Raw genomic sequence first — 23,175 nt, 5'->3', positions numbered from 1 at the left:
CACCGCGCCCAGCAACATCTCCAATACTTTAATACTTGGTTGAAAAGAACCCATTGCCCTGTTTCCCACTGTTTGTCCCAGTACTGTAGTTTTATGATCTCATTTGGGTTTTTCTAAAAGCAAGGCTTCCTACAAGCCTAGTAAAGGAAATTCTTTCCCATTGTGCCAAATGTAGCATTTAATTGATTTTTTTTTTTTTTGAGAGAGAGAGTCTTGCTCTGTTACCCAGGCAGGAGTACAGTGGCGTGATCTCGGCTCACTCAACCTCCACCTTCTGGTTCAAGCGATTCTCCCGCCTCAGCCTCCGGAGTAGCTGGGAGCTACTCCGTGTACCACAATGCCCAGCTAATTTTTTGTATTTTAGTAAAGATGGGGTTTCACCCTGTTCCCCAGGCTGGTCTCAAACTCCTGAGCTCAGACAATCCACCCACCTCAGCCCCCCAAAGTGCTAAGATTACAGCGTGAGCCACCACACCCGGCCAATTCTGTGTAAAATGAGTGAAACACAGCTAAAACTAGAGCTAGTCATTGCTGGCATGTTAATATGAGATTTTGCTCAAACATCTGCCATCCCCATCCTGTTACAGAGATGACCAACAACCCTGGGTCCACAACATGTTCCAAATCTCTCAAATAGTACTAAATCTATTACCTCTAGCACCCCACCCTTTTTCCCCCTCCTGGTGGCAAAATTCAAGTATCTCACACGTACCCTAAATGTCTCTTCCTCTATGTAGGGAACTTTTGGTTCCCTCCCCAAACAAATGGCATTGTTCAAACTCAGAGCTCAGAACAAACCAATGGAAAAAAAAAAGAAAGAAAGGAAATAGCAGATTTGTTTTAACTTTTTATTAAAATGCTTAGGATACAGATTGACTTTCTTTTGTAAATGACTGTTTTACTTTTCCTGAAATAGGACATATATGCACTCTGATAAAACAGAATGAGAAGTCATAATTCATGGGAATTCCTGTACAAGGTGCTGATCCTGTGTTTGGAGCTGAGCTCCTCACAGCAGCTTCTTTCAGCTATCTTATAGGAATAGTGTTCCGTGGGGCAAGAAATACATTGGTTCTGATTTTCCATCCCCTTTCTCCAGTGGAATAACCCACTTTCACAAAGAGCTGCCCTATGTAGAACCCACAGATTTCTAACTTGCAACAAAGAGACACGGGACAAATAGGGGAAAAAAATATTAAGAAAACTAACACTGAAGTAATCATACTTCTCATGTCTCTGAATAGAGAAGTATGGGGGATCTTTAACCAAAGGAAATTAAAAATATGCAAGTTAATTACCTAGTTCATTCACTGTTAGCTAGATTTGTTCACTTAAGGCTTTAACCCCTTTTCAAACCAACAATTTTGTCTTAATCCAGCTATGCTTGCTATTAAACGAAATGCATGCACTTCCCACATATATACTTGGCTGAGCCTCTGCATTCAGTACCTGGCAGTGAAAAAGTATGCTCCAGTCAGTACTGGAGAATAAGAATGAGAACACCAACTAAAGAACGATGCCTCTCTCACCACAGTAATGTTATCCACATTTCCCTACCCTCACATTAGAATAAAGACATCCTCCCAACTTTTCATCTCCTATCTCCAATCTGTTCCTAGGAGATCTATCTTTTGATCTTTTAGCATAAGGGTAGAATATAGGTTAAGATCATCAAAATCCAATTTCACATGTGGCACTAGGAAAATGGAATGCTATAAAATTAATCCCCATCACCCTAGTAGGGATGCTGGTGCTTTTATACTGAGTCTTTACTGCCAATAAATGATGCTGCCTCCAAAGGAACAGCTCTACAGAAAGTTTTGGGTTAGTGTTCCCCAGCTTATTTCTGCAATGGAGAAAGACAATTTCATACAAAAAAAAAAAAACCTGGAAAAGCTACAGATGTTAATCTTTTCTTTAAACACCAATAAAAGAGGTACCAAAGGAGAAAAAAAATGTACGAAAAAGAGCTCAGAAACAGCCTGAGAGACCAAATTCTGAAAATGGAAATTTTAAAGCCCACTGAGTACATTTTTCCTGGATCCAAACAAGTGATACAATACTTTCAAGTCCTCAACTCACAGAATTAAGAGCCCTTAAGCTGTTAACTTTGTCCTGTCTTCCTATTCAGAAAAACGTCCCCCTAGAATCTGTGCAAAAGTAACTGATGCACCTGCAGTATGTGACATGAGAGATGTTCTCAACTCTTTTAGGAGGTGAAAGTCACTTTTTATAACTGAAAATGAAAAAGGAAGGTGCTATAAAGAGAAATTAAATTTCACAAGTATAAAAGCAAAGACTGGCTGAAATCTGTAACTTCATGAGTAAGAATAATAACAATAACCCATTCTATAATTACCTCCTCCACAGTGAACAATCTGCTACACATTCCTTGATGAGGAACGACCCTAGCTTACCACAGTGGAAACCTGCCAAAACTGCAAGGCCAGGGTTCCGTCCCTTTTCTAGTTCTCTGTGCACAAGGTTATGCCACCTACTCCAAGGCAGTCAGAGAGACAGGTGAGCTCAGGGGAGCTTCTCTCACCAACCTGCTAACTTTGCAGGAGTAAGTTCACCCAAATTAGCTCTGGCCTCCAATGTGTATCTGTTCATAATTTTATGAAGTATCTAAATGTCATTCATTAGTTTAAAAAAAAAAAAAGAATAGAAAACTCTGGACCAAGTAAATTGTGAACTCAAAAAGTTAGGAGGGATACCAATTACATTAACAACACTTTCTTTAAAAAATAGAATCAGTTTCTTTTGAAATCAACCACAGTGGTGAGACGTGTTTTTCTTTTCAGGTGCCCCATGATGGCACACAGCTTTACCCGGCAAATCCTGCCAGCTTCCAAGTCCCGGGATACTGACCTGCACTAGCACGTGGGGCAGCATTACCTCCCAACAGTGTGGAGAAGAGCACATGTCACCACTGGGCAATGAGAGAGTTGACAGAGACTCTTGGCTTCTCAACGCCAGACATGGTTGGAGAGCTTTCCTTGTTCTATTAGAAAAGTTCATGAGGAAGCTGTGAATAGGATCAGTCCAGAGAAGTAAAACTCTTTTATTTTCACTGTCCAAACATCAGTCAATATACTGGGACAGCCAGCGAAAACCCTCGCCGTAGCCTTGCCTCTTGAGCACACTGCACATGAACACTTCCATGGGGCGAGCATTCAGCTCCTTCAGGGTCACATTCCCCTAAAGGAGGCAAAACCAAGAAAGGCCTGTTAGCATCTCTGTGGTGGAAAAGATTGAAAGGACGATCACTACAATCATTTTATCCATTCCTTAAAAGCAAACCTAAGTAGGTATTAATTACAGAAATGCAGTCAAGGCCATACAGATGACTTCCCCAAGCTTCATGTTTTCAGGATATAATAAGCAGCACAGTTCTTTTCCCAGCCTCTCTCTCTCTGAAGAACATTTGCTTTGAACACCCAATATTTATCTGTAAAGTTATGGCAGCAAACCAAGAAAAAAGCCACTGCGACTTATGGAACTAGCATGCTCTCTGATGCAGAAAAGAGGTCTGGGACTGTTTAGAAATAAAGACATTCTCATTAACAAAACATGCAGAAATAAACACTCATAACAGGTGGCACTGAGGAAATGAAGAATTCATGTGTATTTAATACTGATGCAAAAGAGGAGAAATTAAATGAAAGAAAGGAAGTATTTCTATAAAGAAACAGGTAATCAAGAAGAGGTGAGACTAAGGAACCATGTAAAAAAGTCAAAGTTATCACAGATCACAGAAAAGGAAGATTTTTAAAAACTAAATATGCCAAAAACCCAAGCTAAAAAGAACAGAAAGATTCCTGCTTCACTGTATCTGATCTAGATTTTCTCTCTCTCAAGCCTGCTTTTCAACAAGAGTCCTCGTTCCAACTGAAGACAGTAAAAACTATTGATTTGGAAGACTCAAGTTCTTTTCTGGTTTTATCACTGACTTGCTGTGTAGACCTGAACAAATCACTCTCTGTTTCTTCCTCTGCGAAATGTGGCCAACAGTCCTACCTCTCTCAGCAAGAAGCACTGAGGATAATCAAGTTTTTTTATTTCAATGCTTGGAAACTGACTGAAATGATTATTTTCTTCATAACCTGCAATCTCCAGTCCAAGAAAATTCTTTTCTGGCTAAAAGGGCTATTTCAAAAGCAATGTCTCAGAATTAAATTTGAAAGATAATCATAACTCTTAAAAGAGTAAGTGTGCCTTTTCTACCATTTTCTTCTTCCTCAAATACCCGATGAATGAATCCCATTTAAAATATTAAAAGAACACACTCCTGCCTCTCTCTCTCAAGCCTGCTTTTCAACAAGAGTCCTCGTTCCAACTGAAGACAGTAAAAACTATTGATTTGGAAGACTCAAGTTCTTTTTCTGGTTTTATCACTGACTTGCTGTGTAGACCTGAACAAATCACTCTCTGTTTCTTCCTCTGCGAAATGTGGCCAACAGTCCTACCTCTCTCAGCAAGAAGCACTGAGGATAATCAAGTTTTTTTATTTCAATGCTTGGAAACTGACTGAAATGATTATTTTTCTTCATAACCTGCAATCTCCAGTCCAAGAAAAATTCTTTTCTGGCTAAAAAGGGCTATTTCAAAAGCAATGTCTCAGAATTAAATTTGAAAGATAATCATAACTCTTAAAAGAGTAAGTGTGCCTTTTCTACCATTTTCTTCTTCCTCAAATACCCGATGAATGAATCCCATTTAAAATATTAAAAGAACACACTCCTGCCTCTAGTGAGCTTACAAAATACCCACAGTAAAACAAATCCTAAGTCTGTTTAAGCCTTTAAAAGAAAAGGGTAACCTAGATAGCAAAACATCATGTTTTAAAAACTTAATGCCCTTTATATGTAACCCAAATATTTTTATCTTACCTTTCCTGTGGTCTGTCCATAAAGCCCGAATATCTCACGGAGTTTTTCTTCACTGATTGCATCTGTTCTATCAATTTTGTTACCCAAGATAAGGATTGGCACATTGGATATTGTTTCATCAGTCATTAGAGCCTAAAGATTGAAAAGAAAAAAGAATTAAGTGAGGAATCTACAAAAGCCCACCAGATAATGAAAATTCTGACTTCATGCCAGGCACAGTGGCTCACGCCTGTAATCCCAGCACTTTGGGAGGCCGAGACGGGCAGATCACGAGGTCAGGAGATTGAGACCATCCTGGCTAACACGGTGAAACCCCGTCTCTATTAAAAAAATACAAAAAATTAGCCGGGCGTGGTGGCAGGCACCTGTAGTCCCTGCTACTCAGGAAGCAGAGGCAGGAGAATGGCATAAACCCAGGAGGCGGAGCTTGCAGTGAGCGGAGATCGTACCACTGCCCTCCAGCCTGGGCGACAGAGCAATACTCTGTCTCAAAAAAACAACAAAAAAAAAAAGAAAATTCTGACTTCCACTCATCTTTTAAGGCATTAATGTAAAGTGAAAATGTTATCATCTTTATACCTGAGTAATTAAATATTCACCTTGACATTACATAATACCCACGACATTAGGTAAAAATCTCTTAAGTGCCTCAAAACAGTTACAACTTTAGGCTATTTATTTACAAGGCAGCAGAACTGCCCCAACATTTACTTTTGAGCTAATCTGCTCAGCCACAAACTATCCTCAGGATGCCCCTCAGCACAGTCCTACAAGAATGAATGCTCCCGCTACAGAGCCTCAAAAATGACTACAGGAACTCCCCAAGTATTCACCAAGTCCCAATGTGTGCAAAGAACTCAGGCATTGAGAGGAATACAACAGGAAGGGTAACTATCTCAGGCACTAAGCACTGAGGATACAAAAGGAAGCACATTCCTGTCCTCAAAAAAATCCTTACTCTATATTCACATTTATGGTTTTTTTTTTTCTTAATCTCGGCTCACTGCAACCTCTGACTCCCAGGTTCAAGCGATTCTCCCACCTCAGCCTCCTGAGTAGCTGGGACTACAGGTATGTGCTACCACACCTGGCTAATTTTTGTGTTTTTTTTAGTAGAGATGGAGTTTTACCATGTTGGCCAGGCTGGTCTCAAACTCCTGACCCTCAAGTGATCTGCCAACCTCAGCCTCCCAAAATGCTGGAATTACAGGCATAAGCCACCACGCCCAGCCACATTTATGTTAACAAAGCCAAGTAAGAACACAACATAGTTGGTAAGTGTCACAATGAATGGGAACTGAATATTAACAGTAAGACAAGTTCAGGGAAATAAAATGGCAGTTCTGGGCTTGAGCAAAGATCAAAAGTCTTAGCAAAGATCTGGAACTTCAACAGGGCTCTAAAGGAAAAGCAGGGTTTGGACAGGTGTAAAGGAGAAGGAAGAACATAAACAATGGCTTTGCAGTGGACAATAATTTAGGAAGCCGCACAGTACTGCATGGCTGGATTCAAGCATTTAGACAGACATGCGGCAACAAAATAAATGGATGGGAAGAGATGACTCACATTACGGGACCAGTGTGAGAAGTGAGCTGCAATAGATCCTAAAGACCACAAATCCAGAAGTTAGTGAATAAAATCGTATTTTTCAGTACAATGAATTCACAAATAGTATCTATCTGTGGTGCTCATGTAACATCTATCTGTGGTGTTCATGTAAGAGATCATGATCTAGTTTAAGGTAGAGCATTCAATGAATAGTGCAGGAGGCATTTTGAAGAAAGAATTGAAGAGACCAATGTCTAAATGATGATTAAAAAAAAAAAAAAAAAGACAAATGAGTCAAAACTGGCACCGATTTCAAGCCTGGGAATCTACTTGTCACCAACAGGAAAGCTGGGGGGAAAGCAGAGTTAAAGAGATAAAGGGGAACATGCTTTGAACATCTGGAATTCCAGGAAATATCCTTTAATTAAGAATGTCCTTAATTCATTAAGCAATAACGAAGTACCTAATGTGTCTCATGCTTTGCTAGGTGCAGGGGTTTCGCAAAGAAATAAGACACAGTCCCTATCATGTTAGTTCATAGTCTGATGAGAACTACAAGAAAACTACAAGGAAATCAATAAAGACAACATACATTGGTATGGTGGGAGTCTAACACAGTCTCAGAGTCCAGGGAAAGCTCACCAGAAGCAGTCATATCTGAACTCTGAGGTCTCTTACAGGACATTTTAAAATTTGCCGACAAAGTGAGGGGTTGAGGAGAGGTACAGGTGAAAAAGCCAGGCAGTAGCTACTTGTGCATATTCAAGGATGGCTAAGTTGTTTGTTTGGAATATAGTTCAAGGTAGGCAGTAAAAAGAAGCAGAGGGAGGATCATGAATGATCTTACGTGCTATGCAAAAGATGTATAGATTTTATCATGAAAATGATAGAGAACTATCAAAGGATATTAAGTAGGGCAATGAAGTCTGAGAAAGTTCCTTCTGGCATTATGGTACATATCAGGGTCATGGTGGGATCTGTATTAATTCAGATTTCTGGACTGCACGTCCAGGTAGGTGGTGGGTGGGAAAGATGAATAGTTCCATTCTAGGAAAACAGAATCAGTAGTGGGAGTTGTCAAGAGTAGGCAGGATTAGGTATGAGATTGGAGGTCAGGAGAGATCTAGAGGAGAGAAATGCATTTGAGAGTCACTGACATGTAGGTGCCAAATGAAGGGAGTAGATGAGACCAGCCTAGGAGAAAGGAGACTCTGGAGAACACCAACATTTAAGGACTAACCAGAAGAACTAGTGCTTCTCAAAGAGACAGAAGTATCAGCCAGAGACAGAGCTCCAAAATCAAGAGTGAAAAGAGGAGTTTAAACAAAGAGAATGGAGACCATGCATGGTGGCTCATGCCTGTAATCCCAACACCTCATGAGGCCGAGGCAGAGGATCACCTGAAGCAAGCAGACTGAGACCAGCCTGGGCAACATAATGAGACCCTGTCTCTACAAAAACACTTTTTAAAAAAAAAAATTAGCTGGGTGTGGTGGTGTGTGCCTGTAGTCCTAGCTACTTGGGAGGCTGAGCCAGGACGATCACTTGAGCCCAGAAGTCTGGAGTTTACAGTAAGCTGTGATCACACCATTGGACTCCAGCCTGGGCAACAGAGGAAGACTGTTTTTTTTAATTTTAAAAAAAAAAAAAAAAGGCAAGGTAAAGATTGCTGGCAGGTAATTCTACATGAGGCTGGAGCTATAGATGTAACTTAGAAATAAATTCAAGACAGGTTCAAATTGCCAGGAACAAGAATCCAAGGAGTTACAAATCAAAGAGAAAGAAAAGATATAGGGTAAAGGAGTAGGGATAATAAAGCCAATAGTACAGAAACCATCAAGCCAAGAGAAAATGCAATGTGTACAAAGGAGAAAACTTGAAGTAAGTCCTTGATAGTATCAAAGGATGTATGCAACCAAAACTGAAGGCTGAGAACAGACCATGAAGGTCTGGCAAGTCATTCAGTGGGAGGGTGGGCAGGCACAAGCTGAGAATGCATATTCAAAAATGTAAAGAACTCTAATATTGCTTTTAGGCTTTCACTATGCCAACACTACTTATAAAGAATTACTGTTCATGGGCCAGGCGTGGTGGTTCATGCCTGTAATCCCAGCACTTTGGGAGGCCAAGGAGGGTGGATCATGTCAGGAGACCAAGACCATCCTGGCTAACACGGTGAAACCCCGTCGCTACTAAAAATACAAAAAATTAGCCAGGTGTGGTGGCACGTGCCTGTAGTCCCAGGAGGCCACTCGGGAGGCTGAGGCAGGAGAATCCCTCAAACCCAGGAGGTGGAGGTTACAGTGAGCTGAGACTGCGCCACTGCACTCCACGCTGGGCAACAGAGAGACACTCTGTCTCAAAAAAAAAAAAAAGAATTACTGTTCATGATGACACGTGAAATGGAATACTATTAATTAATTAATTATGCTGCTGGGACAACAGGCATAAATGAGGAGTATCCTGAGCAAACTTGGCCATACAGTCACTGTATGATAGAAAAAACAGTTAACTTATTCAAGTTTGAGCTGAGTTTCCTCAGGACATTGAAAAGCAATGTCTTAGATTTAAAACATTTTCCTCCTGCAGCTAGGTCTTTTTGCCAAATGTTAACTGGAATGACTAATTATTGGCACTACTGAGCTATATTCCTTAAAAAAAAAAATAGAGGCCAAAAAAGGACAAAGTATATAAACATACATTAAGCTCAACTTTGGATTCCACGAGGCGAGAATGATCTGCACAGTCCACCAGAAAGACAATCCCATTAATTGCTGGGAGGTAATTTTTCCAAACCCGACGTGCTAAAAAACAAAGTTTGTAGTTGCGTCAGTAAAAAATATACATTGTAAAAATGAATAACCTAATGGTCTAAAAATGGACAAATCTTGGTCAGGTTTCAATAAGATTAGACTCTATGGATTTCTCCAAGTTCTGGCCAGTATTAATTCAGAACAGAGGATGCAAACTAATGGTCCACGAGTTGAACTTGATTTTTGTAAATTTGAAAATCAGAGTTTCCACCTTTCTTGAAAATCTGCAACATCTGGCAATCCCATGCCTACTTATCCACATGACAACTATCAGCAGGAACTAAGCAGTGGCTGCCCCTTCAGATGATGTCTGAACACTTTTGCTTGACAAAATGTCCCTGCTGTCTCACAGCCAGCCAATTTTACTCACTTAAATGACTTGCCTTGCCCCTGGAGCCAAGTTTAATTTGCAACCTCTGAGTTAAAACATCAGGATACAAATTACTTGTCCATGTAACTTTAGTCCTAGTTAGTTTCTAGCCAACTTGTGTGTAGGTGTCTTGACACACTCCTCTGCTCAGCCCTTAGGGAGACTGGGCCTGATAAGTGGTTCAAGGCCCCAGGCCAGTTATCTCAGCCTACCATATTTAACCCAGCATGCCTTAGAAATATTACTTGTTTTTTGCTTGTGACATGAAACGATAAAGGCTGGGAAGCAGTGATTTAATTTTACTATCATTTCTAAGCCATTCATTTCTAGCCCTTGCAATAGAATGAATAACGAAGCATCTCTACATCAGTTATTAATGGTTACCCTTAAAGAGCAGAGTTAGGAAAAAGTTAAAATGAAGGAACTTTCCATTTTACTTTCCGTAGTTCTATACCGATTTTGTTACATCGAACTTGCTCTCCTTTTATAAGTTAAAATTTTTAAGTTACACACACACAAAAAAAGGGAACCTCCAGATGTACAGTATTTTAGTAACTTCTATAAAATGGTGGCTAGGTTATCATGTAAAAGTGTTTCTGTTTAGTAGATTTTCCTCAAAGAAACAAAACTAAATACATCAATACATTTCCCTTCTTATTTTAACAAAACCTGAAACCTAAATTTACCACACTAAACAATCTACAATTCCCAGTTCAGGTATATAAAACCATCTGGTATCTGTTCCTTCTGCATTCTCCAGATGGTCTAGGTTCAGTCGTATCTTGCTCTGAATTTAAATTTGTAAGCAGTTACAAATCTTTTTGTGGAAGAAGCAGAAAGGACACCATATACCCATTCTTACCCAAATGAAAAAAAATACAAGCTCCTTAAATAAAAAAGGAAACAAAATCATTTCTAATCCCTCCATCAAAACACACCCCTTGTCAATATTTTGGTATTTTCTTCCAGTCTTTTTTCTTTACTGGTATTTTATGTGATTATGATCATAATATACATGATTTTTCAGGGCATAAATATTAAATAAATTAATTAAAATGTAATTATGTTAATGAAATAACTGACTATAAAATTATTAGGCTTAACAACTAGAAATGACCAATGTTGTATTTTACTACACACAGTTTTAAAACTGTATTAGGCTGGGCACAGTGGCTCACGCCCATAATCCCAGCACTTTGGGAGGCCAAGGCAGGTGGATTGCTTGACCTCAGGAGTTCAAGAACAGCCTGGGCAACATGGCGGAAACCCAGTCTGTACAAAAAACAGGTGGGAGGATTGCTTAAGCCTAGGAAGTAGAGGTTGCAGTATGCCAAGACTATGCCACTGCACTCCAGTCTGGGCAACAGAGCAAGGCCCCATCTCAAAAAAAAGAAAAAAACGGTATTAGCTCAACCTAATGTTTCAAAACGAGATTTCTCCACTCAGTGTAATAACAAGTAAGTAAATCTGACAGAATCTCAATAGTTCCTTTTCCCTACCTTCCCAGAATGTTTATTCTCATATCTTAAATGTTTTACTCCCATACCTACGGTCTTGTCAAATGTGAACTGAGTGCCCATTAGACAAAGACGCCCATCCTGTATGTCTCTAAACACCTGATAGGAATCTGGTAGCCAAAGACATAGCCTGAGTAGGCAAAAAGAACTTCTGAGGAAAGCAAAACGGTAGAAGGAAATGTTCCACCAACTGTCCCAAATGGATAGAATATACAAAATATCAACTTAGAGTAATCACACATAGTCACTGTACTACTTTTGCAATTTTTGACAAGTCTGAAATTACTTACAAATATTTAATTTCCTACATACTTTCACTCCATTGAATAAAGCATGCAAAAATGACTTGATAACTAAATATATGATACTGTATACCTGGTCAAGATGAAAAAATGGTATAAAAGAGATTATCAGGATAACTGACCAAAAAAAAAAAAAAAAAAAAAGGAAATACAGAGTGGATAAAAATAAAACTTCCTTGATTTGATAACTATTATGATTATATACAAGGAAATATCTTTGTTCTTAGAAAACGGCACTAAAGTATAAAAGAGTAAAGGGGCATGATATGCTCACAGTTAATAAAAAATAAGTATTAATATGTATTATGTAGGGAGGAGGAGACTAACAAATTTGGGCAAAAGGTATAGACGAAAATATACTGGCTTAGAGCAAGCCTAGTTAAAATGATGAAATAATTACTCTTGTTGAAGCAATACATATATCTTGTAATGTATTTTCTAGTTACCACGTAAATTACATTAATAAGTAAAAATCTAGTATAGATTAAAATGGCAAGATGCTGTCCTGCTTTGTAAAAATTTTCAGTCAAGATTTGAGTTGAGTTTGGCTTTATCAGGCAAATACTTAAAAGTTCACGAATAGTTATGCATTATAGCTAACTTTATCTTAGCTCAATAGGGTAATATTGAAGCGGACTTCTGTGTATTTAATGCAACTTTTGACAAGTTTGAAATGAGTTTAAAAAAAAATGAATAAAACAACTTCACTATAGTAGTAAGATCCTAATTCTAAAGTGTAATTTAAAAGGTAAAAATGACACACTGCTTTTAAAAGGTGCTGGGGGGCACAAAAAGAATCATAAGTCAATAAACATGCTTTCCACTGAGTCATCGCTTACCTTGCTCATGCCCACCAAGATCAAAAGTTGTAAAGGTCATTCCAGCAATTGTTAGCTCTTCTGATGCTGAAAAATTGTTTAAAAAGAAGAAATAAACTTGTCAATTCAACAAGCCCCAACTACTAGTACTATAAGCCAATACCAATGCTTTCACCTCGTAAAGAAAAATATACAAGAAGTTAAGTGTGGTGGCACCCGCCTGTAGTTCCAGCTACTCAGGAGGCTGAGGGCAGGAGGATAACCTGAGCCCAGGATTTTTCAGACTAGCCCAGGCAACACCCCACTTCCAACAAAGAAAAGGAATACAAGGGTGAAAATGTTCTTAAACTATTCTAAAAGCCAAAGGTTTCTTTTTTTTCAAGCTATTTTCTGCTCCTTAGAAGTAGGTATAGGAGCTGTGTCCCTTTACAGGACCAGTGACAACAGATAATGACAAAGTTCCAAAGGTTTAGATCTGAAAGTACCTAATATGAATGTGTCTTACAGGGAACTTTTTCATATGAGTTGGCTTTTGGGACTTCAGTTAACAAAAGAACTCCATCAACTAGGGATTCATCCTCCAAGCCTAACACTGACCTTCAAAGATCAAAAGGTCACCTGATATTTTCAAACCTACTCGGATGTAGTGTTGGAACATGCTGGCCCAATCTGTCATCTTTGAGCATGTGAAGAAGAGTGGTTTTGCCTGCATTGTCCAAACCCAAGAATACAAGTTTTCCAGATTTCTTGTAGAGTCCTAAAAGAGAAAAAATTATTAACACATTTGCTCTCTACAGACCAAAGCCTACTTGTATTTAAATTACTGAAGGAAATGCACAAACTTTGAAACCTGTATTTTAAGGAAATGGCTTTACCTAGGAACTGGAGCACACTGCTGAAGCCATTGTAGATCCACTCAAAGATGAAAGACATTATTAATGCTTACTACCTGTATAAAATATGAAAGTAGCAAACATTAGCTTTCTGAATGACAGTACAATTGTGGAGAAGTTAACTCTTGTTCACTAACCATGATGCACATTTACAGTCCCGTGTTTTCAGGCATAAGAAAGCAGGCCAGGCATAGTGGCTCACACTTGGAATCCCAGCACTTTGGAAGGCCAAGGCAGGAGGGTCACTTGAGCACAGGAGTTCACAACTGGCCTGGGCAAGAAAGCTGGACTCAATCTCCACAAATAACTAAAAAAATAGCTGGACATAGTGACACACACCAATAGTCCCAGCTACTCAGGAGGGTGAGACAGAATTACTTGAACTCAGGGGTCTGAGGCTGCAGTGAGGCATGACGGTGCCACTGCACTCGCTTGGGCAACAAGGGAGACTCTGAGAAAAAAGACAGGACAGGACAGGATGGGACAGGACAGGAAAAAGAAAAGAAAAGGGAGGGGAGAAAGCAAAGTAAAGAGAAACTAATATTCTTCTTTCTTGAGACTTGCAGATTTTGCAATCTGGAGGAAAGTCTCTAGAATCCTTATATGTGCAAAAATGACTGGTTTCCGAAAAGTTTTTGATCTATGACACTCAGAGAACTAGGAGTTAAAAATATAAAGGGCATACCTCATTTGATGATGCTTTGTGGATCCTGAGGTTTTCTGGATTTTTACAAATTGAAGGTTGGAGGCAGTCCTGAGTTGAGTAAGTGTATCAGTACTATTTTCTAACAGCATGTGCTCCCTTTATGTCTCTGTGTTACATTTTGGTGATTCTCATACAATATTGCAAACTTTTTCATTATTCTTATATCTGTCATCATGACCTATGATCAGTAATCTTTTGTATTACTATTTTAACTGTTTTGTTGTGCCACAAATCACAACCATAGAAGACAGCAAACTTAATGACTTCCTCCACAGCCCTGCCCCTACCCCAGGCCTCCCTATTCTCCAAGTGAAAGTAACAGGTCGCTCCCTTGAAATCGAAAGTTAGAAATGATTAAGCTTAGTGAGGAAGACACATCAAAACCTGAGATAAGCCAGATGCTAGGCCTCTTGCACTCAACAGTTACCCAAGTTGTAAATGCAAAGAAAAAGTTCTTGAAGAAAATTAAAACTGCTACTCCAGCGAACCCACGAACGTCAAGCAAATGAAACAGCCTTACTGCTGATAAAAAAATAATAATATTAAAATAAAAACACGAAATAAAAATGCAAGTGCTGATGTAGAAGCTGCAGCAAGACAACTGGTGAAGGTGGGTGGCTACACTAAACAACACATTTTCAATGTACGCAAAACAGCCTTCTATTGGAAAAGCCATCTAGGACTTTCGTGCGGAGATGTCAATGCTTGGCTTCAAAGCTTCAGGGGGCAAGCTGACTCTCTTGTTATGTGCTAACGAAGCCAATATTCATTTACCTAGGATTCTGAAAATCCTAGGACCCATACTCATTTATCATTCTGAAAATCCTAGGGCCCTGAAGAATGACACTAAATCAGTCCAAGTGGAGCAACTGAGCAAGCAAGAGTGGTTGTGTGGTTGTGTCTCAGAAACCAGTAGCACTTGCAGCACGGCTGACCAACTGACTGAAGAGTAGATTGCAGAATTCAAATAAGTTTCTTCACTATTTGACAAAGATGGTGATTGAACTACAACAACAAAGAAACTGGGAACTGTAATGAGGTCTCAGGCAGAATCCCACAGAAGAGGAGTTACAGGACGTGATTAATGAAGTAGATGCTGATGGTAATGGCACAGTTGACTTCCCTGAATTTCTGACAATGATCGTAAGAAAAATGAAAGACACAGACAGTGAAGAAGAAATCAGAGAAGCATTCAGTGTGTTTGATAAGGATGGCAATGGCTATGTTAGTGGTGTAGAACTTCACCATGTGATGACAAACTTGGAGTGAAGTTAACAGACGAAAAAGTTGATTAAATGATCAGAGAAGCGTATCTTGATGGTGACGGTCAAGTAAACTATGAGTTTGTACAAACGATGACAGCAAAATGAAGACCCTGTACAGAATGTGTTAAATTTCTTGTACAAAACTGTTTATTTGCCTTTTGTTTGTAACTTATCTGTAAAAGGCTTCTCCCTACTGTCAAAAAAAGATGCATGTATAGCAATCAGGACTATCAGGACTTCATTCCTCCATGTGTTTTTCCCTTACTGTCATTGCCCTGAAACCTTATTTTAGAAAACTGATGAAGTAACATGTTACCTGTGGCTTACTCTGGATGTATCCAAGCCCTTCTGCACATCTAAACTTAGATGGAGTTGGTCAAATGAGGGAACATCTGAGTTATGCCTTTGTTTTTTTTTTTTTTGTTTTTTTTGAGACAGAGTCTTGCTCTGTGGCCCGGGCTGGAGTGCAGTGGCTGGATCTCAGCTCACTGCAAGCTCCGCCTCCCGGGTTCATGCCACTCTCCTGCCTCAGCCTCCCGAGCAGCTGGGACTACAGGCGCCCGCCACCTCGCCCGGAAGTTTTTTGTATTTTTTAGTAGAGACGGGGTTTCACCGTGTTAGCCAAGATGGTCTCGATCTCCTGACCTCATGATCCGCCCGTCTCGGCCTCCCAAAGTGCTGGGATTACAGGCTTGAGCCACTGCGCCCGGCCACCTGTTTTTTTAAGTAATTTTCTTTAGGAATTGTCAGCATGTTCTTGAAATGTGGAGTTGTAACTCTGCATGGACCACAGACAGCCAACAATATGTACTTAAAAGTTGCGCTACTGCAGAACGGGTGTATTATCCAGGTACTTCCAGGTACCTCATACACTACTTTTTTGTACTGCTGGTCCTGTACCAGAAACATTTTCTTTTACTGTTACTTGCTTTTTAAACTCTGTTTAGACACTTAAAGAAAATCTGCTTATGGCACAGTTTGCCTCAAATTCATTCCAAGTTGTGTATTTGTTTTCCAATTTAAAAAAATACAATTAAAAAAAGAATTACACTAAATCTACTCTGCCTACCACACATCTGTTTACAGCATGGTTTACTAAGTATTTTAAGTCCACTGAGAAGACCTACTGCTTAGAAAAAAAGATTTCAAGATATTACGGCTCATTGACAATGCACCTGGTCACCCATGGGCTTTGATGGAGATGCAGAAAGAGGTTAATGTTGTTTTAATGTCTACTAACAACATCCATTCTGCTTCCCATGGGTCAAGGAGCATTTTTCACTTGCCAGTCTTTCATTTAAGAAATATATTTCACAAAGCTATCAATGCCACAGACTGATTTCTCTGCTGGATCTGGGCAAAGTAAATCGAAAACCTCCTGGAAAGAAGTCACCATTCTAGGTACCAGTAAGAACAGTTATGATTCAAGGGAAGAGCTCAAAACATCAATACCAACAGGAGTTTGGAAGACAGTGATTCCAACCCTCATGGATAACTTTGAGTGGTTCGAGACTTCGGAGGAGAAGTAACCTTAGATATGGTAGAAACAGCAAGAGAACTAGAATTAGAAGTAGAGCCTGAAGATGTGACAACTGCTGTAATTTCATGATCAAACTAATGGACGAGGAGATGCTTTTTATGGATAAGCAACAAAAGTAGTTTTTTTGAGATGGAATCTAGTCCTGGTGAAGATGCTCTGAATACTGTTGAAATGACGGCCAACGATTTAGAAAGTTACAAAAACTTACTTGAGGTTACATAAACTTACTTCAGCAGCAGCAGGATTTAAGAGGACTGGTTCCAATTTTGAAATAAATTCTGCTATGGGTAAAATGCTATCAAACAGCATTGCATGCTACAGAGGAATCTTTCTTGAAAACGAGTATTAACTCATGCAACAAACTTCACTGTTGTCTTATTTTAAGAAATTGTCACAGCCACCTCAACCTTTAGCAATCACCAACCTGATCAGTCAACAGCCATCAACGTGGAGTAACGTGGAGGCAAGATCCCCAACCAGCAAAAAGGTTATGACTCGCAGAAGGATCAGATGCTTGTTAGCATTTTTTAGTCATAAAGTATTTTTTAAATAAGGTATGTGTTTTATAAGACATAATGCTACTGTACACTTAACAGACTACATACAGTATAGTGTAAATGTAACTTTTATGTGCACTGGGAAACCAAAATATTGATGTTACTTGCTTTACTGTACTTGTTTTATTTCAGTAGTCTGGAACCAAACTCACAATATATCCAAGGTATGCCTAAACTTTCTTTTACTGTGTGACTCACTCCTCCAGGCAGCAGTTCATTCACAGTCCCTAGACATACCACTGCCGTCTTTCAGTGAAGAACAACTCTAGGAAATTAGTCTCATCAATAATGTGAATCAAAATGCTACTTAGATGCACTAAATAGAAAATAAGAATGGAAAGCACATTGATTTGAATGAAAAACATATTAATCTATCCTGTAAACAGCTCTAAAAAAACAAAAGTCACCCAAAATTCTACTGGCCGGCACCACTTGCCCTGCTCCATTTACCACTGCAACCTCAAACAATATCTAACCATGTTTGCAGACACGGGTCTCAATTTATGAAAAGAAATGACATCACTATTTTAGAACCATTAAGGGATAAGAAGAGAATCTTTTCATACATGAATAATCACACCTAAACTCATTTTACAAATATATTTTCTTAAAATAAGAATACTTATTCAGGCCGGGCCCCCGTGGCTCACACCTGTAATCCCAGCATTTTGCAAGGCTGAGGTGGGGGATCCCTCCCTGACCTCAGGAGTTCAAGACCAGCCTGGGTAACATAGAGAGACCCGTATCTCCACAAAAATAATAATAATAATAATAAAATAAAATTAGCCAGGCATGGTGGCACATGCTTGTAGTTCCAGCTACTTGGGAGGCTGAAGCAAGAGGATTGCTTGAGCCCAGGAATTCGAGGCTGCCATGAGTTATGATTGTGTCACTGCACCCCAGCCTGGGTGGCAGAGCAAGACCCTGTCTCAAAAAACAAAAAAACAAACAAAAAAAGAATACTTGTTCGGGATATAGCAGTAAGTTCCCAAGCAAGTAAATAACTTAACTGGTACTGATATTAACACTACTGTTTCTATTGTATCTCATAGTTATCAAAAGCTACTAGAAGGTTTACATATATTGGTAATAAGCAAAATGACCTCTGAATGAAATGAAGAGGGTAAGATCTAGATGTGTTGGTGGGTCTTAAGATTTCTCAGCATTGTCTGGTCATGCTGAATTTTTGCTTTAGTATCTCAGATATGGTGCAGAAAAATGGAAGGTCCACACTGTTACTCCTCTCCATCAGCAGGAGCATTTGAACACAGGGCTTTATACTAGATACAACCAACTGCAATCAAAACTTTCATGAACAGTAACCAGCAAAAGCATTACCCACAAAAAATTCCCCTTACATTCATTCAAAGAAGGCCAGATGAAGAATAAATTGAACAGCTGGGAGCAGCGGCGCTTGCCTATAATCCCAGCTATGCAGAAGGCTGAGGCAGGAGAATGGCTTGAACTTGGGAGGCGGAGGTTGCAGTGAGTGGAGATCGCGCCACTGCACTTCAGCCTGGGTGACAGAGCAGGACTCCATCTCCAAAAAAAAAAAAAAAAAAGAGTAAATTGAAAAGTAGAGATGGTATGTTTTCACCCAATTACTGGGTTTTATCAGGCCCATGGCCTAATCTATAAATTTTAGGGCCTAATCAATGTTTGTTTTCATGGCTCTTACCAAAACAGCCAAATAAAGTTTGGCAGTTTGGGTGGAAGTACATACTAAGCTCTCATGAAAAAATCCTAAATGAGGTGATTTCTTTTTTGCCTTTTCAGTAACAAATATATTTCAGCAGAAAGACCGTATTTATCACATTAACAGTTTTCTCTGGAAATTGAATCCATACTTTAAGGAGTCCAATAACTTAAATATACTTAATAAAGCTCCTCTGCTTAAATTCTCATTTACTGTAAATAAGTAAAAGAACAATGTGCCTTTCCTCTGCAACTCCCTCAAACCAGACATCCTCCTATACTTTCCTCAACCTACTGCTTGGAGAAGCACAGCTCACCTTTAGAGCACACCCCTCATTAAGGTCATTCCCACTCAGATCATTTTGGAGGGAAGAATTAAAGCAGCCAAGTAGCTAAGTCCTGGCTGCTGCTGATTTGTATGCTCCAAGGGAGGAGACGGCTTAAAAGCAGAAGTGTCAAAGGAAAAAAAAATGGAAAATTAAAGTAGTTCAATTGCCATGAAAAACTATTTAAAGTGTGGCATTTTCTCCTTTTCACCTTTGCAGAATTCATCTAGTTGAAACTACTTGGCTCATGACTGTAATCCCAGCACTTTGGGAGGCCGAGGTGAGTGGATGACCTGAGGTCAGGAGTTCGAGACCAGCCTGGCCAACATGGTGAAACCCCGTCTCTACTTAAAATACAAAAATTAGCAAGGTGTGGTGGCGGGCGCCTGTAATCCCAGCTACTCGGGAGGTTGAGGCAGGAGAATCGCTTGAATCCAGGAGGCAGAGGTTGCAAGGAGCCGAGGCCACAACATCGCACTCCAGTCTGGACAACAAGACCAAAAACTCCATCTCAAAAAAAAAAAAAAAAAAGAAATAAAATATTTCTAAAGTGATGTAAACATTGTTTACAAGTCTGTAAAGTACTGACTGAAAACCTGTGTAGTACAAATGTATATAGAAGTGTTGGATTGTAAAGAAGTGACTAGAGTGGCGGCTGACCAAAGAAACTCTTCAGGTGAGTTAAAAATAATAAAAACCCTTAATAGATCCAAAGAGTTGGGTTGTACCACTACCCAAAGTTAAGAAAATGCACCCACCCCCCACCCCCTTTTTTTTTAGACAGACCAAGACTCTGTCTCCCAGGCTGAAGTGCAGTGTTGCCATCATGGCTCACTGCACCCTCAACCTCCCAGGCCCAAGAGATTCTCCCACCTCAGCCTCCTCAGTAGCTGAAAATGGCCTTGGTGGCTCCTCTCTCCTTAAGATCTTAGGATTTGTACCAACTCATCAGTAGTTTTACAATTTGTACAGTACCTGTACATCTCATTTCATCCTCACACCAACCCTACCAGGCAAGGATCACTGGCCTCATTTAACAAGCTGAAGATGAAGATACTCCTAGTTTTGCTGAGTCGTTGAAGACTGCTCAGCTGAAAAAGTAATCGTGCCAGGGCTTAAACCCTCATCTCTAACACCAAAGCCTAAGCTCTTCCTGTTAACAGTACATAAAATTCAAACCCAAATCACAAAATTGCTGAAAAAAAAAAAGCCTAAAACTTCTTTAACCCACCAACTACACAGAGGATGATCTTCCGAAGTTCTCTTCCTTAAAATTCATCACATCTTTCGAATGGTATTTTAATAACTAGCATTCTATTTATTTTCTATTCTTGGTCCATTGTACCACCTTACGAGAAGTTAAGAGTAATCTAAAATTTAAGGTAGGTCTCTAAACTATCAACAAAACACTATTAATGTACCTAAAATGAAAACTTGCGAATTCCAGAGCTAAAAGATTCAAACAAAAGTTAATAGAAAAGGAAGTGCACCAATCTGACCCATTAGCCAATATAAAAATTTACGCATTACTTGTTATACATAATCAGGGCAACTTTAAGACGCCATCCCAGGCAGATTTGGGGTAGTAGGGCGGCTGGCTTTTAGCTAACTCTGCTTAGCTGCGGGGTAAATGTCAAAGGTCAGCCCCACCGCAAATCTCCCTAAGCCCCCTGTCGCAACCGAAGCAGATGGAATCAAGATAAAGATACCCACTGGCTAGAATCGTGAAGAAAACGCTAATCCATGTCAAACGCACAGAAGGAAATGTTTCCATGCAGAGACCAGACAGGGGAAAAGGGGAAGGTGGAAGGTGAAAATACAGGGTTCGACCCGGGCCATCGGAGGACAACCGAGCGCTGACTTGGGTGTAAGCCCCGGACTAGGGGCCTGTAGACCAGGTTCGAGCGCTCACACTCGCTAACTGCGGAGCCTTGGCCAGCCTCAGTCCCCGAGTCTATAAAACAAGGATAATCATCAAGGGGTCCCACCCGCCTCACCGAGGGCTGTGAGGCTCTTTTGAGACAGAGGACTTGGAGCCGTTTCGTAAACTGGAGCGCACAGTACAGACAAGAAGCTGTTATCCGGCCCAGCTGCTGCGAGACCCCCGAGTGGAATGCACGTGGACCCCAGGCCAAAGACGACAGCAGGGGACTGAGCAGATCCGGCCGAGTCGGCCCGTCCCCGCCCAGCATCAGCCGGCGGCCCCACAGAACCGCCTGCGTGTCACTTCCCTGCCCCCCCCCCGCCAGGGCCAGCCTCCGCTCCGACCTCCCCGTCTTCCGTCCCAGCCCCTCGAGCTCCAACCCCCCTCCCCGACGCGGCCCTTAGACTCACGGCCTGAGGGGCTTCTCCGGCAAAACGACGACCGGCTCCGACCCTCCCTCAGAGCACACTAACCAGCAGCACCCAGGACCGCCAGCTACTCGCCGGATGTACGTCACATCCCTCCCCGGGACTTCCGGGAGCGTAATTGGCCCCGCCCCCTCGCAGCGTTACGCCTCTCTGACCCGGTGCCGGCCCACCTGCTACTCCTGCCGCGGAGGGGCGGGCATAAGGCCTGACAAACCGCGCTCGGGGTCTGGCCCCGCCTCGTCCCGCCTGCTCCCGCCTGCCGAGCTGACCGCGCGAGACGTGGCAGTGCCGGGACGCTGGGTCTGGGTCTGGGTCCTGGAGTCCCTGAGCGGCCTGGGACCCTCGGGATCGCGGCTTCACATTCCAGACGCACCAGGAAAAGTAGGAAGTGGGGACCGACGGTGGTATAGGTCCTGGGAAAGATTACTTGACCTTGGGGCCCTCTACTTGAGGTGGATCCCTCCACGCTTTCGCTTTTTTTTTCTTGCTTTTTTTTTTTTTTTGAAACAGAGTCTCACTTTGTCGCCCAGGCTGGAGTGCAGTGGCGCGATGTCGGCTCACTGTAACCTCCACCTCCCGGATTCAAGCGATTCTGATGCCTCAGCCTCCCGAGTAGCTGGGATTACAGGCGCATGTCACCACACCCGGCTAATTTTTTGTATTTTTGTAGAGACGGGGTTTCACCGTGTTGGCCAGGCTGGTCTCGAACTCCTGACCTCAAGTGATATGCCGGCCTCGGCCTTCCAAAGTGCTGGGATGAGAGACGTGAGCCACCGCGCCCGGCTGCTTTTGCTTTGAGTCGCACTTCCTTGCCCTGGAATGGCCTATGTTTTAGAAAAACAGCTAATATTTATTGTGTACTTATGTTTCAGGCAGAGCACTGAGTACTTTGCGGGCTTTGTCTAATTTCACCCTTATTGGAGTCCTGTGAAGCAGATGCTAGGATTATCCATATTGACAAATGAAAGAGCAATGTTCAGAATAACCTACCACACCCAAGTTCACACAGCTAAGTGGCAAAGCAACGTGTTAACCCCAGTATGTTTCGCATGCATTTTCTCATTTAATTCTCAGGACAGTGCTACGAGATTGGTACTATTATTACTCTCATTTTACAAATAAAACAGTGTAATGGAAAGATGAATGACGTCTGTGGATTCATGATCTCAATTCTCCATAAGTAAAATTTAAATTTAACGTAATCCCAATAAAAGTACTAATAGGATAAATAGATTGTGTGTGGTTTTTTTTTTTTTTTAATTACCCTATTTGTTCCTAAAATTCGTGTAGAAAACCAAACAAGGCTAGTCCAGAAACAGGCTCTCAAAATGAAGAACCAGGAGGTGGGAACTAACCCTGTTGGATATTAAAACATATTATAGAGCTTCAGTTATTAAAACTGGTGTGCGCACACACGCAGAAACACACACAAAACACAATGGAACAGAGAAAGGCACAGAAATAGACTAAAGTACATGCAGAAATAAAACTAAAGTAGCACCTGGCACTCCAGCAATACTCAGGGAGCTGAGTGGGCGAGCTCACCACCCTCTACCCTCTGCTCATCCTGGGGTCTTGGAT

At 40.9% G+C, this 23,175-nt stretch overlaps 1 protein-coding gene and 1 pseudogene across 1 annotated transcript; one reads left to right on the top strand and one right to left on the bottom strand.

The window, feature by feature from the left end:
• Positions 1-834: 834 nt before the first annotated feature.
• On the bottom strand, positions 835-21,688 carry SAR1A (secretion associated Ras related GTPase 1A). The gene is made up of 7 exons (XM_017873158.1): positions 21,577-21,688; positions 13,136-13,209; positions 12,898-13,017; positions 12,282-12,347; positions 9,141-9,244; positions 4,893-5,024; positions 835-3,201 (listed from the first exon to the last, which is right to left on the bottom strand). The coding sequence occupies exons 2-7, from the start codon at positions 13,191-13,193 to the stop codon at positions 3,085-3,087; spliced, it is 597 nt and encodes a 198-aa protein (XP_017728647.1). The 5' UTR covers positions 13,194-13,209; positions 21,577-21,688; the 3' UTR covers positions 835-3,084.
• On the top strand, positions 13,930-15,566 carry LOC108530349 (calmodulin-alpha-like; annotated as a pseudogene).
• Positions 21,689-23,175: the final 1,487 nt, after the last annotated feature.

The sequence above is a fragment of the Rhinopithecus bieti genome, unplaced genomic scaffold (assembly GCF_001698545.2).
Source record: "Rhinopithecus bieti isolate Rb0 unplaced genomic scaffold, ASM169854v2 scaffold_6907, whole genome shotgun sequence".
Taxonomy (NCBI): Eukaryota; Metazoa; Chordata; class Mammalia; order Primates; family Cercopithecidae; genus Rhinopithecus; species Rhinopithecus bieti.
This window is presented reverse-complemented; position numbering and strand designations above follow the sequence as displayed.

Coding starts and splice junctions, on each gene's coding strand:
- SAR1A (XM_017873158.1), bottom strand. CDS start 13,193: ATGTCTTTCATCTTTGAGTGGATCTACAATGGCTTCAGCAGTGTGCTC. Junction 9,245..12,281: donor TCTTGGTGGGCATGAGCAAG/GTAAGCGATGAC, acceptor TTTGTTTTTTAG/CACGTCGGGTTTGGAAAAAT. Junction 5,025..9,140: donor AATCCAAAGTTGAGCTTAAT/GTATGTTTATAT, acceptor TTCAATCTTTAG/GCTCTAATGACTGATGAAAC.